The sequence below is a fragment of the Sinohyriopsis cumingii genome, chromosome 2 (genome assembly GCF_028554795.1).
Source record: "Sinohyriopsis cumingii isolate HCF-2022 chromosome 2, ASM2855479v2, whole genome shotgun sequence".
Classification (NCBI taxonomy): Eukaryota; Metazoa; Mollusca; class Bivalvia; order Unionida; family Unionidae; genus Sinohyriopsis; species Sinohyriopsis cumingii.
In genome coordinates, this window is record NC_142962.1 from 98,676,770 (window position 1) to 98,693,693 (window position 16,924).

General features: G+C 35.9%; 1 protein-coding gene across 5 annotated transcripts in view; it reads left to right on the plus strand.

Annotated features, from left to right (window-relative positions):
• The window catches only part of LOC149805454 (synaptotagmin-16-like), a 103,878-nt gene that overhangs the window by 54,108 nt on the left and 32,846 nt on the right, over positions 1–16,924 (plus strand). For all 5 annotated transcript variants that reach the window (XM_089950049.1, XM_089950047.1, XM_089950048.1 and 2 more), the window contains one exon: positions 13,394–13,597. In XM_089950049.1, the coding sequence (XP_089806175.1) occupies positions 13,471–13,597 (127 nt within the window). In that variant the 5' untranslated portion in view covers positions 13,394–13,470. The remainder of the gene's footprint in view (positions 1–13,393; positions 13,598–16,924) is intronic.

Consider the following 16,924-nt stretch of genomic DNA (forward strand, 5'->3'; position numbering starts at 1 on the left):
ATTTCTGATTCTTCACAGGCTTCTCACATTAGCTGACTTTCTTTTGATCTCAGCAAGTTGAGCAACATGGAGTTTTCACCAAAAGATGTCTAATGATGTCTAGTTAGTCCTAAAATGAAAATGATGCCAGTCTTGCATCAGATATAGGCTATTTTGAAAATCTTGAGAGCATCAGTCCCTTTGAGGGACTCTTGTTTATCCATTAATTCAGCATTGTCAGAACTGTGAATCATACTGCACATGTTCACAATATACATCCAAGTTGACATTTTGTATATGTGAATACTCTGTTTTATTTCTTGCATGTTATTCTGTATTATCCTGCATTAACAGAAATGAAACTAGCTTGCATTAAAAAATGCCTCTTTTCAATAATTAATAAAAAATTAATTAAAAATAGGAAGTTTTTTCAGTCAATAAATACTTTTGATGTTGTAATTTTAAATGATCTTATCATTTCCTAGAGCGTCAGTGATGATGCTGGAATCTCTCATCATAAACAACGTTACTGTTGGTGACATGCACAAGCCATGGGCCCCTAATGGCCGAGTTTTCTAAAGCACTCACCGTTACGGATCACTGCCATCTCACCTCTGTCTGCCTGGATTTGAGTCTTGGGCTCGGCCAATGTGTGTATGTGAGAATCTTGCCAGTAGCTTCTCATGGGTTGGTGGTTTTTTCCAGGGTTTCCTAGGTTCTTCCTTCACCATTAATACTGCTGTCTTGTATAGCCTATCTTGTGCTGAAAAATGGTGTTAAACCCTACAACAACAACAACAACAACAACAACAACAACATGCACAAGCCCCAGAAAGAGGCATCTGTTGTGAAAAATAAATAAGTAGAACCTGTCGTAAAAGACCACCTCTTTTGCCAAAGAACATTTTTCTCAAGTTAGGTTGTCTCTCCTGATAGGTCATAACACTGTATAATCAAAAGATTAGTGTATGACTACCTGGTCTCTCAAGACAAGTATTTTTCATAGCTGTGATGTCTCAAGACAGGTTTTACTGTACCTCTTATTCTTCATACATTGTGTATGGGAGTCCAAATTAATTTTTTTTTAAAAATCAATCCAGTATATAAAACAAGTGGTATATTATAAATATCTTACTTAATTGAAATGGTAAAAAGAGACTGGAATAAATCTTCATTGTTTTCTTTCAATTCTTTTTTTTTTTAATCATACAAAAGTTCATAAAAAAGTTCACTGATTTAAAATTTACGTGAAAAGCAGTGTATTGGTGATAATTTTTTATTGATTACAAAATCTCCTGCATTGGACTTGACTCTAAATTTTCTGAATTGGAAATGCACATTGCCAGCATTGGACTTGACTGAATTTTCTGATTTAGAAATGCAGTTATCCTGCATTGGACTCAAAATCTTCTTAATTGGAAATGCACATCAGCTGCATTGAACTCCAAATTTCCTTCATTGGACCCCAGATTTTCTGAATTAGACTACAAATCTCCTGTATATGAAAATCAGCTGCATTAAACATACAGATATTCTTTATCGACATCCAGATCTCTTGCATCTGCCTTCAGATTACCTGCAACGGACTCCAGATCTCATTCATTGGACTCCAAATCGCATTCATTGGACTCCAAATCTCATTCATTGGACTCCAGATCTTCTGCACTGGAGATACAAATTTACACACTAGATTTGTAACAAGTATGGCCATTATCTTTACTAGCATCATGTGTACATGCACACTGACTATCTACAAATTCTAAACCAGTTGGGAGTCACTTGCCATTGCACTCTGTGTCCCTAGTCATTAATATGGCTAGTTAAGCACCAAATAAAACTGACTTAAGTAATTTGGTATGAAAGAGCATCAATGTCAGCAGATTCAATATATTTTGTAGCAGATTGATATAGATAATTTTTTTATATAGCCAGTTGTATGTAGGTATTTACCAAGCAAAACATAACCACTGCTAGACATGCATGGATTTAATGACCTTGTATAGAATCTCTAAATTGTTCAATTTATAAAAGTTGCTGCTCTGTATAGGTTTTACATATGTAAGAGATCTTGTTTATCCAAAAGTAATTAATAAACAATATTTAGTGGAGTTGAAACCAGATTTTCATTGTGAGATTGTATGTACCGGTACCCCTAAATGGATACTTCTAAATATCAGGTTTGTTTGTTCTATAGTATTTTAATTTAACCAAACCAATCTGATCAAACAATTGTAAATGTATTTCTTACTGTATCCCAATAAATATAGCTCTTAACAGAGGAAAAGGTTTTAAAAAATCATAGATTTTGAAGAGTTTCATTTTTTGAAGAGATAATTTGCACATATTTTAAAAAATTAATTTCTTAACTAGTTATTATGAGCCATCTTTTAGGTAGTCTAAAAACATGAAAATATGGTGGATGGCATTTTCATTATACATGTATATCCAATGGTATGAGCCATTTAAAAAAATGTGAGTGAATTATTTGCCAGTAGTTTAAATTTCCATGTAAAATATTTAGTGTCATGCTGTAAATATTATGCAAAGAAAGTTACCTGTATAGTCTGATATTCACATGGATTTGCATGCCATGTTGTCTGTCAAAACCAATTACACATTCTAATGTTTGTCCCTTGGTCATGGTACCTGGCAATTAATAAAGAGGCTAATTAATATTGAATGGCATCTCACATTTCAGGTGTATAATGACAACAGTAGTGAAGATAACTGATATACCAAATAGCATAGCAGGTACTTCACTCTATGATCCCCTTTAAAAAAATTTTTTTTATAAAATCATAATTGCTAGACAATGGACATTTATTCAAGAAAACATTTAATTGACCTAGTCAGTTGGGATTTCTGTAGAATGGAAATGCAATAATTAGTCAAGTAAATAAGTAGAGAGCTGCCATGTTTTCAAAGAATGATGCTCAACACACAGGTTTTCAGATTGTATTCTGTTGAATTACATGTAGAGCAAGACCGTTTCTTCCTGTGTATAACATCTACCTAACTGTAAACAACATAGACCCAGATCTGACATCCCATAATAAGCTGGTAGATCAGGGCATTTGGTCAAGGTATATGCTATCCCATAATATGATATCAGATTAGGGTATGTGGTTAGGGTTTCTGTCATCCCATTATACAGTGTCAGATTATGATATATAGGCAGTGTGTCTGCATCCCATAATACAATATCAGATCAGGGCATATGGTCAAGGTATCTGCATCCCATAATACAATATCAGATCAGGGCATATGGTCAAGGTATCTGCATCCCATAATACAATATCAGATCAGGGCATATGGTCAAGGTATCAGCATCCCATAATACAATGTCAGCTCAGGGCACATGTTGGTCAATGTATCTGCGTCCCATAATACAATGTCAGATCAGGATAAAATGGTCAAGATATCTGCATCCCATAATACAATGTCAGATCAGGGCATAAGTTCAAAGTATCTGCCATCCCATAATACAATGTCAGATTAGGATATAATGGTGAAGTGGGCACTCACCAGTTAATATGTACTTTTGAGAGAGTGACATATGTAAGGTGAAGTAGTTTGCATTTAAAACATGCACAGTGGAGAGAATGTTGGCATACCTCTATGCTACATTAATGTAATGTGGATGATATTTCTTTGGATATTGTACTTTTGGAAATTTTACATGATTTAAGCACACTGCTAACTAAATTGCCTGCTCCCTTGTGTTAAAAAATCAGCCTGAATTAGTCTAAAGTACACTATACATAGCAGCTATTAAAATAGGGGAAATGAATTTTGCCAGACTAGACAATACCAGCTTCTGAAAGTGCAATGAATGAATTACCAAATATATAAAATGTAAAAAAAAAGTTATTGGCTATTTTTTATACAATTGACCTCTGAAGTTCAGGAAGTGAAAATGACCAAGTGAAGCTAGCACTTTTTTGAAAGGTGCACATCTGAAGGAAGGCCAAGCTGTATACTCTAGAACCCATAGTACACCCATCAATCATACACCAAAATAAAGGGAATTAAAGGTTCTTTGAATTATAACTAAGATATACAAGGTCTTTTTGAAATAGCCAGTATAACCAGTGAGGAAAGCCGGGGAAATTCTTTTTCTTTAAAATCCTAACCCATGCAAAATACAAAACTGTAGAGCGCCACCCAAGGTATCTGCATCCCATAATACAATGTCAGATCAGGGCATATGGTCAAGGTATCTGCCATTCCATAATACAATGTCAGATGTAATTTATGATATATGGTCAAAGTTTCTGCATCCCATGATACAATGTCAGATTGGAATAGATAGTCAAGGTTTCTGCATCCCATAATACAATGTCAGATCAGGGCATATGGTCATGGTATCTGCCATCCCATAATACAATGTCAGATCAGGGTATATTCAGTTAGTTTGGTTTATAAACTCGGTCCATCTGCACTCAAATGTATGCCATGGAGTTGTAAATACAGGGCTATTTCAGCTTTCCAGTGGTTGTGATAGGCTTGATACATTCTGGCTCTTCATTCATTCTCTGTAATTCAGTTGGATAGGCTCAATAGGATTATAAGACTTGTCACTGTCGGAGTTCTTCCACTATTACTTAAGAATGAATGCCACAATACTTGATCACTGCTTTACTGTCAGGTGATATTGGAATAATAATAATGATATTACAGTGCCATCATGCTAGTAGACAATAACATGCAAAATTTGCAGTTAATGAAAAGTTTTGATCAGCAGCATTGAATTATTTTGCAAGGAAGCTTTGATCAATATAAAGCACCACGGTTACTTAGCTTCAGCAATTGACAGTAGTTATTTATATATTCAACACTGCTTTGGTGTTTTTCGGGCTGCTCCTTTTTTCAACTAAATGGCTAGTCTTGTGATTACATGACAGTTCTCAGCTACTCCGTTGAACATGCTAGTGTCAGGATGATGAGTCTGTTTGGTTTCAGGGAAGTTTGAATCTCTTCTGATTTGAAAAGAAGCAACAAGATGCCATATGGAAATATCAGAAAAGCAATATACAGTGTTAAAGGAAATATTGCATTTCTTGAGATAGTTCAGTAAGGAGAATGTTGAGGAGTTTTTATTCTTTAAAGGATTGGTGTTTCAGATAATCTTTGACAACGTTGATATTCTAATCGATATTGTATGGATTAAAGGCCATTGCAAATGATTTGCATTATGTTGTCATCATTGCAAAGTTATTTTTGATTTGGTGCATATATTAGTTTTCCAATCCAGAGGATCATCAGATGTAATGATAATTTGAACAAATTTATAAACGGATATTATTATTTGCCATGATGTTTCTCAGAAAGTTCTCAAACTTGTACATCTTCCCAGAATCATTATGTTCATGCTGTTTGTCACATCGGCCCAGGAAGGGTAGTGAATCATTTGCAAAAAATACCAAGCATCTTGCAAATCCCCTTGCCAGCATGAATGAACAGTATGATGAGACAGGTATTAATTTCATTTTTAGTTCACTTGGCCAGAACATCAATTCTTCTATCGTCCATCAACAATTGCTCGTTACTACTTACTCTGGAATCCATATTTTTTTAATCCAAATTCAATTTTGAATATGGGTTTATATGACTGAACTTAGAATATGGGTTTATATAATCAAACTCTTGGAAGAGTTTGATAATGAGTGACATTGATCCATATTAGTGAGGTGATCTTGCATCAGACTGGTTGAACTTGTCATCTTTCTGGAAGCTAGATTTCTAGTCTGATTTTGATTAAACTTGCTATTTGGGCTTATATTATTAAGTCTGTAATGAACAAGATCCATACATGTTGTTGAGGTAATCTTGCATCTGATTGTCTGATCTTATTACAATGCAGAAGGCCATATTTTGACAAGATTTTAATTAAAGATGGAATATATGCTTATAACATCACTATCTCAAATTATTTTGATAAAGAAAACTGTACATGTTAATAAGGGATCTTGCATTTGACTGTCTGAACCTGTTACCTACCGCTTTAGGGGCTGTATTTCTTTTATATCAGTTTTGAGAAATGTTTGCTGATAGACTTAAATTGTCAAAATGTCTGATGAGTTTTTTTGTAAATATGATCAATATGTATTGAAACTGAGTTTAGTTGCAAATAGTTTAAAATCTTGTGCAATTTTAAAAAAATATTTTGTTTCTAAATTACCTCGTCTGTCTTTTAAACCTAAAGCAAGGAAAGTTATCCATGATGTTAATTATTGAGAATCACAGGTTTGGAATAATTGCTGAGTCCTTCCCCATGCAAAAATTATTAAAGCCACATGTACAATAATGTACATTTTAGAATACAAGGTTTTCAAGTCTCAAAAGAACATTTAAAAGAAATTACCTAAATAATACACCCAAGTGATGAAAATGAATAATTTATCTTTTATTGCTGAATAAAATGTTTTAAATAAAAATAATATTTAGGGGAAAAAATTATAAAAAACCTTTAAATGATTTTTTCTCAAGAACAGTTAAACAGAGTTTAAATAAATTTGACAGAAAGGATCTTAGTATGAAAATTATTCCAATCTGCTACAGTTCAGTATGGCCACTGTTACTAGAAATATAAACCCTTTAAGTTATGTCTTCTCAAAAACCACTTAACATAATGCAATGACCTAAAAGTATTTTGATATAAAGTCCTACAAATGAAGCTGATCTGCTGTCAGATATGGCCACCATTACTAACAGTAGACAAAGTATTTAAACTGCAACTTTGTAAAAAGTGCTCGACAGAATTTGTTCAAATGTTAAGAGAAAACATTCTGTCATAAGGATATTTCAATTTTGTGCAACTGATGTTGATCTGCTTTTAAATATGGCCACCATTACTATAAACATAAAAATTTCGGAAACTCCTGATTCTGGCCAGATTTTACAACAAGCATCCTAGGAAAAAGACCTTTTTCTTGAATAGTTACTTAGAAACTAAATAAAACAGTGTGTTAGTTGCTGTTTAATTGCACAGTGTTCAAGAACTTTCTGTTTAATTCAATGAGCTTAACTGTACCATTTATAATGTACAAAACTGGTTATAAGTCAACACAGTTTCCTTTCTTGTAATGTTGCTTTTATTAAATTTTTTATCTATACTGGTCATAGACCAGATGAGCAAATTGGAGGGTCAGTTGTCCATCATCAGTCCATCATTATTTGTTTTCTGTACATCCATCTGTTCATTAGGACGAATTTATCATTGCTACTCGTCCAAAATAGTGGCATGCTAAAGGTCAATGGCACCCGGTGCCAGTGCTGTAAATTGTGCCTAGGGCAATGATGGCCCAAAGGGCTAGAATATGAGGCCCAAAGAGCCCAAGCTGGGGGGAGAGTTCTTGGGAGGGGCCTAATGCCCCCACCCATTCCACCAGCTAGGGGGTTCAGGGGATTGCTGTGAACTCCCCCAGCAGGACCTGGAGTGGAACCTTGACCACAATCGATTTTAATGCATGTGCTGGTTTTCCTGGCATCAAAATTCTGTCATTCAATCAACATTTTATGTGTGTCTGTCATTATTTCCACATTAAGCCTGTTAATCTCACCTTAAGTATATTACTATTAAGCATGTACAGAAACCGTAAATTTTAACAAAATTGATTTATTTGTAATTAGTAAATATAGTTAAACTGTGGAAAAAGTCTGGAGAGCTAAAATGTCAGGAAAAGGAGTGCAAAAATAGCAACACATTTTCCTGACCACTAGCAGTTACAGTTTTGAGTTGCTACACAAAGCTAATTGTTGTGTTAGAGATGGAAAAACAAAGAAATAGAAACAGATGAAGTGAAGACTCGTATTACAAATTTTATATTAGAAAAACACCTTACAACTGAGGCATTTAATTAACAGTTTAAAGATAAATATCCTAAAACATACTTTTTCATCAAATAAGTGCCCATAAATTTTGCTGGTTTAAAACCAAAATAAAATCTAACACATATTGTTCTACAGTTGTAAGAGTACAAGAAGATTAAGAATATTTGCCAAATCCAAGCAACCTTCCACAGTGCATCCATGTGTCATGTTTTTTTATATTAATAAATCACCATGCAAATAAAGTTCACACAAGAAACACAGTCACTGTAACATTTTGAAATTTGAAGTTGTCAGTTACTACTGAACACAGTACACAGCTGGCAATACACATGATTCAAACAAAATCACAAATTAAAAAAATTCAGATGTTGATTTTTAAAAAATTGGTGTTCTTTGAAATTAACAACTCTTGCAGGCGTTTACAAAAATATAATGCCCCCAAACCCCTTCCCATAAATCTGACTACTAGTTGTCTGACAGATTTGAAGATAAACATCTTTTTTAACTGATTTGTGCCTAAGTATTTATCAGTGTCTGGATCCCTCTCAATCACTGTGATGCAAAGAAGATCATGGGGTGGGGGGCCTGATGGATAGAGTAGCAATTTCTTCATGAAGCAAATGCTGGCAGCAAAAATGAATTTGTCAATTCTTGTTATACAGGTGTATTTTATAATTGCCGAAAGATAAGGATTCAAGGGTAATAAATCTACAAACACACAGTTTTGGTCATTTATCAGCTGTTTTATCATCCCATGACCTATGGTGCCCCGGTCAACTACCGACTGTTCCTAAACTAAATTGTAAGTTGCCATGAAACTTTACACACACATTGATCCCATGGTTTAGTTGGTCCTAAATGAATATGATGCTGGTGGACATCCTATCTGGCTGCCACAGTGGCCATCTTGAAAGTCTTGTTTTGGCTGCTAAATTTAAAGTCCTATCAACATGTGCTTTGCACTGAAAGACTTCTTATGGTATCTAGTTGGTCCAAAACAAAAATGGTACCAATACAATATCCAAGATGGCCACAACAGTGGTCCTAAATGAAAAGGGTGCCAGTCCTACATCCAGTATGGCTATCTTAAAATCGTGTTGTCACTATTCCCCTGAATGTATTTTAAAAATGACATGGTTTGTCACCAAAAGACTTCTAATGATGTCTACTTTGACCTAATGAAAATGATGCCAAGCTGACATCTAGGATGTGTAGCACAGCAGCTAATTTTGAATTCTTTTTATCGCTGAACATTATCAGAGATAGTTTCAACACTCAATATTTGAAAGGTTGAAATTGTCAGTAGAGCTCCAGCCCTTACAAAGGACTCTTGTTAATGAGTATCAAGTTTAAGTGTATCAATTTAATTAATTAATGAAATTTGCAGTGTTTCAGATGGCTTTCCTTTCGTGAACAATGACAGACATTTTAAATTATTTACCAAGTTTTTAATAGGGATTTCAGACAAATTAACCAATACTCAAGATCACATGTAATGACAAGAAATTGTATGTATACTTGATGCAGCTGTAGCTAATGACCCCATTACCATATATACTTGCTTATAAGTTGAGTCCAGCTGCAAACAACATAGATCCTGATATACCATAGGATAATACACCTGTAGATCAGGGTACATATTGTTTGTTCTACTGATTATTCCTTCCAAACTGCACAGACCCAGATCTGCTGGGTCATTTTTTTCTAGGTCTGAGCAGTTTGCAGTTTAACTCATAAGTGAGTATATATGGGACATGTTTACATCATTGATCTTACATAAAGTGTGGGGCCCTGAGTGGCCGAGTGGTCTAAAGTGCTCTCCATTATGGATCACTGTCATCTCACCTCTGTCTGCGTGGGTTTGTCTTGGATTCAGCCATGTGGGTATGTGAGAAAGCTTGCCAATAGCTTCTCAAGGGTTGGTGGTTCTTTCCGGGGATCTCCCGGGTTATTCCTCCACCATTAATACTGGCTGCCATGTATAGCCTATTCTGTGCTTAAAAATGGCGTTAAACGGTACAACAACAACATAAAGTTGCTTTAGTTTTACTTCTTCATTGACTGCTGAACAATACAATTACACTTAACAAGCAAGGCATAATTGTGTTAAGAAAATGGCATCACACATCGACAAGTTCACAATATCCTCATCCAAATTAAAGAGCTGTCATAATTTTTAGAAATGTTTAAAATAATTAATTTGTGTCATAAAGACAGTTACATATAGGTTACTATATCTATCTTGTGTAAATGTTGTATACCCCGGTAACCATAAAGCATTGTGCTTATATGCATGCTGGTCTGCTGTGATGGACAAGGTCACTGTATCAGTTAGTGAAGATTTTTTCACAATGTTTAGCACTTATCCATGTTAAAAAATATACAGCTTGATATTGATGCTAAAATATTTGATGCAGAAGTTCGTTAAGTACTTTTTGGATTAATTTGGTGATCTCTTTATCTGTTATTGGAAAAACTTATACTAGTTGTAATTAATAATTTAAAATGTAAACTTGTGCTATTTTGTTGCTATTTAAATTTTTTGTAACCATCCAAAGTGGTATTAATTATTATTTCCATAATTAAAAAATGTTACTTGTTTCTATCATGATCAAACAGGTATGTTTGCAACCTTAAAACTGGAATATTGTCTGTAAAAAACCGTGAACAATTTAACAGCAGATACAGATGCCTTGCTTACCTTCCAGAATACTTAGTCCCTTCATCCAAGCTATTTATTCCAACCAGCCATTATTTGCAGTGTTTTAGAAATCTATAACAGACAAACCCAGAACTGTTTGACTACTGGAAAATTGCCCTCATTTATGTGTTTAAATACAATCTTCAGCAGATTATTCAAATTTTCTGTTTTAATTGAGTGATTATCCCCTTAGTCCATGCATTATTGTGAATTTAGCTGTCACTCAATTGCTCAGGGAACTTTACTGCAGTGTGTTCATCAGGCAATATTCCTCCTCTGCGGTAGTTCATGAATTTCATTTTAGTACTTGCTTTGGTGGTACTCCTTATATTTTATGCCAAGGGTAAATATTACCACCTTGTCATGTTGCTGGAATCTTAATTCTATTTTGTTCCTCAAATTTTGACATTAATAGTACATGCTTTCACAGTGCCTTTGATTGTTTTGTCATCAGTTATGGAACTGAATAAGGGGTGCCCCAAGTGGCCGAGTGGTCTAAAGCGCTCTCCGTTACGGATCACTGCCATCTCACCTCTGCCTGCGTGGGTTCGAGTCTCAGATTCAGCCAATGTCGGTATGTGAGAAAGCTTGCCAGTAGCTTCACCATTAATACTGGCCGCCATGTATAGTCTATCATGTGCTGAAAAATGGCGTTAAAACACTACAACAACAAAAAAGGAACTGAATAATTAGTAAGTACTTGCTCAGACAGTAAGGTCAAATTACTGCATTTAAATTATTATTTAGCTTCACTACATTCCAAATAAGTACTCACATAGTATGAATCTAATTGCTGCGGTACATATATTTTTTTGTACTGCTGCAAGTACTTACTTAAGCAGTAAAAATTTGTTTGACACTTCATTGCAGCTTCTGCAATAGAATTTAAAATCAAAAATTTGCTCAATATGTTTTCTTTCAGAAAGTACTAGCTTTGGTAGTACATACATTTCTTTTCAGGAATATTACAAAATTTGGGTTAATGTATGCACTAGAAGACCCCATCTGATTCAGAACCCACATGATTATCTTGTACAAAGTGCGTATGAATGGATAGCGATTGTTGTCTGTTTGGTTTTATCTCCTGGGAATGTTTGGGACTTGACTAAGTGCCTTTCATCCTTCTATACTCCTCAGTCCTATGGGATCCTCATTAAAATATTATTTGGCATATGTGAGCACTACGGTGTCGTCTGCAATTTACTGTATCAATATTGGGAACCATTTTTTCTCCAAAATTGCTGTTAATGGAAATATTTTTATTAAGTATTTATAAAATATGAAAATCTGTTTAAAAATATTCAGAATTTAAATTGAACCCTCTACTTCCTCAGCAGTCATGGTAGCTGTTTTGGTAAAGCATTGGACTCATAATTTAAAGGTCGCAGGTTTAATACCCACCCAAGCCTGACTGAGTCGGCTGCCTCAAATTGACCTTTGGAAAGGCACTTTGCTCCATTTTCCTTGGAATGATGTAGCTGATGGTGTGTTATAAATGCCATTGAAAACAAGTCCCATCCCCAACTATCCCCCTTCAGTTGCGAAGCAGGAAAAGTTTAGGTCTGTCTCTGTAACAGCACAGTATATTTGAAGCATGAGATTCTGAAATGTACAAAAACCAGTACCAGCCTCATAACGTAGTTAACCCATGTTTTCCATTTAAAGTGATTCTGAGGACATTATTAATTTTGAAGTCATTTCAAGGTTTAATTGATGACAATTTGGGTAAGGAAGCAGAAGTAGCTTGATTATCATTTTTTATCTTTGAGAAAATTGCCTGCATGTTAAATTGGTGAACTGTCAATTTTCTGAGTAAATGTTTTATTCATGTAGTCATTGACTGTAATGAATACTGAATGTTAAGATGGTCATTTAAACACCCTTGCATGTATATTATACAATAGACACTAAGATTGAATGGCAACACATTAGTATGGCCATTGTGCTAATTCACAATGTTTACACAGAAAGGCAACATGGCAGGATAAAAAATTGTGTTCAAAGCCAAATGTATAATTTTCTATATGTTTCTTTTTCTTGGCCAGAAGCTCTTGCCAAACTTGTATATTTTTCACCAGGAGTTTTGTATTCTTTGTAACTTGTGAATTGTTTCACTAACAGCTGAATTCTGCATTGACCAAAGATTGTAGATGGCTTGCTTGCACATGTATTAGTTTGGGGATCAAAAGGTCCAAGAGCAAGGTCATTGTGACATAAGCAAGGGTTTCTGTAAAATAACTTCGATTGCACACAACATCATGACACAAAGCTTTGAAGAGGTGGATTTGGAAGTACATTCAGCAATGAATTAGAGGTACACTGCTTTATGATCAAGGTCACAGTGTCCATAATGAAGACCACTGACACCATCTTCATTCAAAAAAATTCACAAATGGTTTACCTTTGGACTTGTAAGGAATATATTGCTTGTAGGGTTAAAAAGTCAAGGTCTTAGAGACTCATTGGTAAATACTGAGAGACTCATTGGTGTCTACATTCATGACTTTCAAACATAGGTTGGGTATATAATTTTTCTTTCATGGTCTTCTTTGTTTCGTCTCCACATGAGTTACTTCCCCAAATGGAGCTACATGTGCATGTGAACAGAAGTTATCATCAAGTGCCAATTCTCAAAAGATTCAGTTCCTTGATGGAGTAACTTCATTTCCTATTTATAAATGTATATACATGTACATGGCTCATCTGTTTATGTTGAACTGTTGAAATATACAAGTTTGGCAAGATCTTCTGGTCAAGAAAAAGAAACATATAGAAAATTATACATTTGGCTTTGAACACAATTTTTCATCCTGCCATGTTGCATTTAAGATTCATGTCTTTTTGAGTTTCATCCTAACCTGAATTACTTCCCCATTTCAGGCACTGCTTATGCTTATGAGGAAGAATCTTCATCAAGTGACAGTGATGATGAGGTGCTCAAGAGGTTCAGGTCATCCATGGAAGCTGCACAGGTCAAGCGATCATCTAGTCGCTGCAGTCAGAAGGAGGTTTCAGTTAAAAGTAGTCCCATCAAGCGGAGTCAGAGTCAGAGTGGACCACAAAGTGCCACACAGGCTGGTGTAGGTGGGTTCTTTTGTTTATATACTTTAATTTAAAGCCTTCCTGTGCCACTGGGTGGCTTATAAGGCCACAGCTTATAGTTTTTATGGCATGTTAGACCATTGTCAATAACCTTAGTAGGTACTTGTACCTCTTTATACACCCACCATATTATATTTTAATGTTATCCATGCATTCATCCACATATTACCAGTTTTGTTTTTGAACATTTATGTAAGTTATCCAGCATCTGCAGTTACCAGCCTTTGTGGATGACTTGCACTTGTGATATGGAAGATCCATTGTGTTAAAAAGGTAAAAGGTCAAGGTTACAGCCACAGAAAGAAAAATAGTGTATAAATAATAATCAACTTTAGTTCTCCACATGTACAGTTACCAAATATTGTGGATTGCTTGCAGTTGTGGTAAGGAATAAGTTTAATGATTGGGGGTTTAAAAGTCACATGTCAAGGCCGAAATGAATATAAGAAGAAATATAATTTTTTGCATAATTACATTACTTCAATTCAAATACTTGGACAAAACATTGTGGATGGCTTTCACTTGGGAAGAATTTTATCAATTCTGTGCTCAAAACGTCAAAGATCAAGGTTTTTCTGACTGAAACAAGAAAAATGGTTTCTGCCAAAAATGTAATTATCAACCATGTAACTGCCAAAGACTGTGGATGATTTATTCTTTGGGTAAAAAGAAGCCAGTTGACTTTGGTGTCAGAATGTTAGAGGTCAAGGTCATTGTGACTTAAAAAAGGAAAAATTGGTTTTTACAAAACTTTTTTCACAACCACATGCCTTCTGTAAAATTGAGTGCTTGTACTTAAGGAAGTGACCTATTAATTTTGGGAATAAAAGGTCAAAAGTCATGGTATTTGTTACTCAGAGAAATCCTGGCTTTGCAGAAAAACTTTTGTTTTGGGCCCCGAGTGGCCAAGTGGTCTAAAGCGCTCTCCATTACGGATCACTGCCATCTCACCTCTGTCTTCGTGGGTTTGAGTCTTGTATTCAGCCAATGTAGGTATGTGAGAAAGCATGCCAGTAGCTTCTCGTGGGTCAGTGGTTCTTTCCGGGGTTTTCCCAGGTTCTTTCTCCACCATTAATACTAGCTGCCATGTATAGCCTATTGTGTGCTGAAAAATGGTGTTAAACCCCACAACAACAACTTTTGTTTTGTTTTGTTTTGAACAGACTTTGTGGATGGCTTGCGCTTAGGGCAGTAAAGGATCCTTTAGATTCTGCTGTCTGAAGGTAAGAGATCACAATAAATCTAATCATGAAATAATGCACTCTAAGTTTTGTACATGATTATATATCATTTTGATTAATACCCATTAATCATACTCTGCTAGTGCCTACATAGAAGACTGTTAAACATGGGTTGGGCATTTAGTGTGCTGTATATGGTACACTTGATAAAATTGAGTTTGATACAGAACAGGCATATCCTTCCTTCAGGTCCATGCCTACTCCCATCCATCAATAAAGGCAGCAGAGAAGGATGTGCTCAGGTCTTGCAACCAAGAAGGAAACATGGTTTACCATTTTTTGCTAAGTGTTCTGTGTGCCAAGCCTTCTGACTCTGGTAATACTAAAATTCTTTACAACTGGGAGAAACTTTCTAGGTCTAACTTCCCAACCAGATCTCTTGTTTCTCACTTGGTTACAATTTAGGTGCTTTCCCAAAGGTTTAGTAAGGGTCAGGACTTTGTTGCAACCATATAAGGAGATGTTTGTCAGAAAAAGAAGAGAGAAGTCCTGTCCCACATTATTGAAACCCTTGGTCTCTGTATCAAGCTATATGGTCCATACCTATTCCTGGCCAATTAAAGCTCCCACTCTGGATGCTGAAGCAAATCAGTTGGGACTTCCTTCAAGTTTAGACACTTAACTTTTGGACAAAAATTCTTTCTGTTTCCATTGTACAACCTGCTGAGGACTGAATCTCTTTTGCCATTTTCCCATCATTTGATGGAAGCAGCAGCAAAATCATCTTGGAATGTGTTGTCCTCATCCATGCCTTTTCAGTGATGCTTCTCCACTGCCACAGGAATGTTGCTCTGGACAAATCTAAAGTGTTACAAGAGTACAGTAAGAACTTTTTGTGAGCTTGGTTTCTCAGTATCTCAGTGACCAGCAACATCGGTCCTTTGCATCTGCTTCAGGCCCATCGAACCAGCCATGAACTGAAATTGTCCTAACTGACCACATGGTCTGTCAGCACAATTCGTTAAAACCATGCAGCCCTAGTCAGAGCAAAATTCTATTTCAGAAGGACATGGGTGGAAAGCCCTAGGGACTTGCTCCCTTTTCTGCAGAGTTTTCCTCTTTCATTGGTTCCCATAGGTGCCAGGCTAGACCTTTTCAGAGGCTTGATATGGCATAATGGTCAAAGGCTGTTCCTTTCTATTAAAGTTGGCTTCCGTTTTGAGATCTTCCTTCTTTTGATAGGTTCCCCATGGTCTTCCATCAGTTGAATCTTGTGCATTTAAAGTAAGAGGTACATTCCCTTCTTTAGAAGGGGGCAGTAAATAGGTTGTTCAGTATTGTTTAGGTCACTAGGTATCCCAATTCACCTTTTTCAATGATGGTTGATCCACGATTTCTGGCTGGAGTCCCTCAAACTAGATGTGTCTCTCTGTTGGTCCATAGAGTCCAGACTGGGTCTTTACCCAATGTAGAGAAATTGGAGCTTACTTCATCAAATGATTTCATCTGCATGGGGATTAATTTCCTCACAGACAAGATTTCTCAGTGTCCTTTGGACAGAGCACTCAAGATCCTGTCCCTGTTGGAGGTGCTAAGAGCAACGATGATGTTGTTCTTTTCTTTCTCTACTGGAGATCTTGTACTACACAAAATGGATGTGGTTCCCCCCAGGCAGACTGTACATGTGCCTTTTCCAGTTTCTCCTTTTGATGAACTAGAAACTGCACAGAGACCATCTAGAGTTGAAAGGACTGATTTTTAGGGGTTTGTGTTCAGAGATTAATTAATCTTCCACATCAGTGGTTTGGAAATGAGAGCAATATTTTTATCCCTTCAGGGACGTTTCCATAAAATAAGAGTTTGCTACATTCGTGGTAGCATACATCAGGAGACAAGGAGGTACACATGCCTCTTCTCTTTGTGTGGAAGTTTTTACCTCCTTTGCATAGTTCTCCAGTGACACATTCATGGTAGCTTGCATCAGGAGACAAGGAGGTACACATGCCCCTCCTCTTTGTGTGGAAGGTTTTACCTCCTTTGCTTAGTGCTCCAGAAGGGACTACCCTCTGAACTAGCCACATTCCTCATAAAAGATATTTTGGAGGACAGCTGGAAAGGAAAGGAAAGA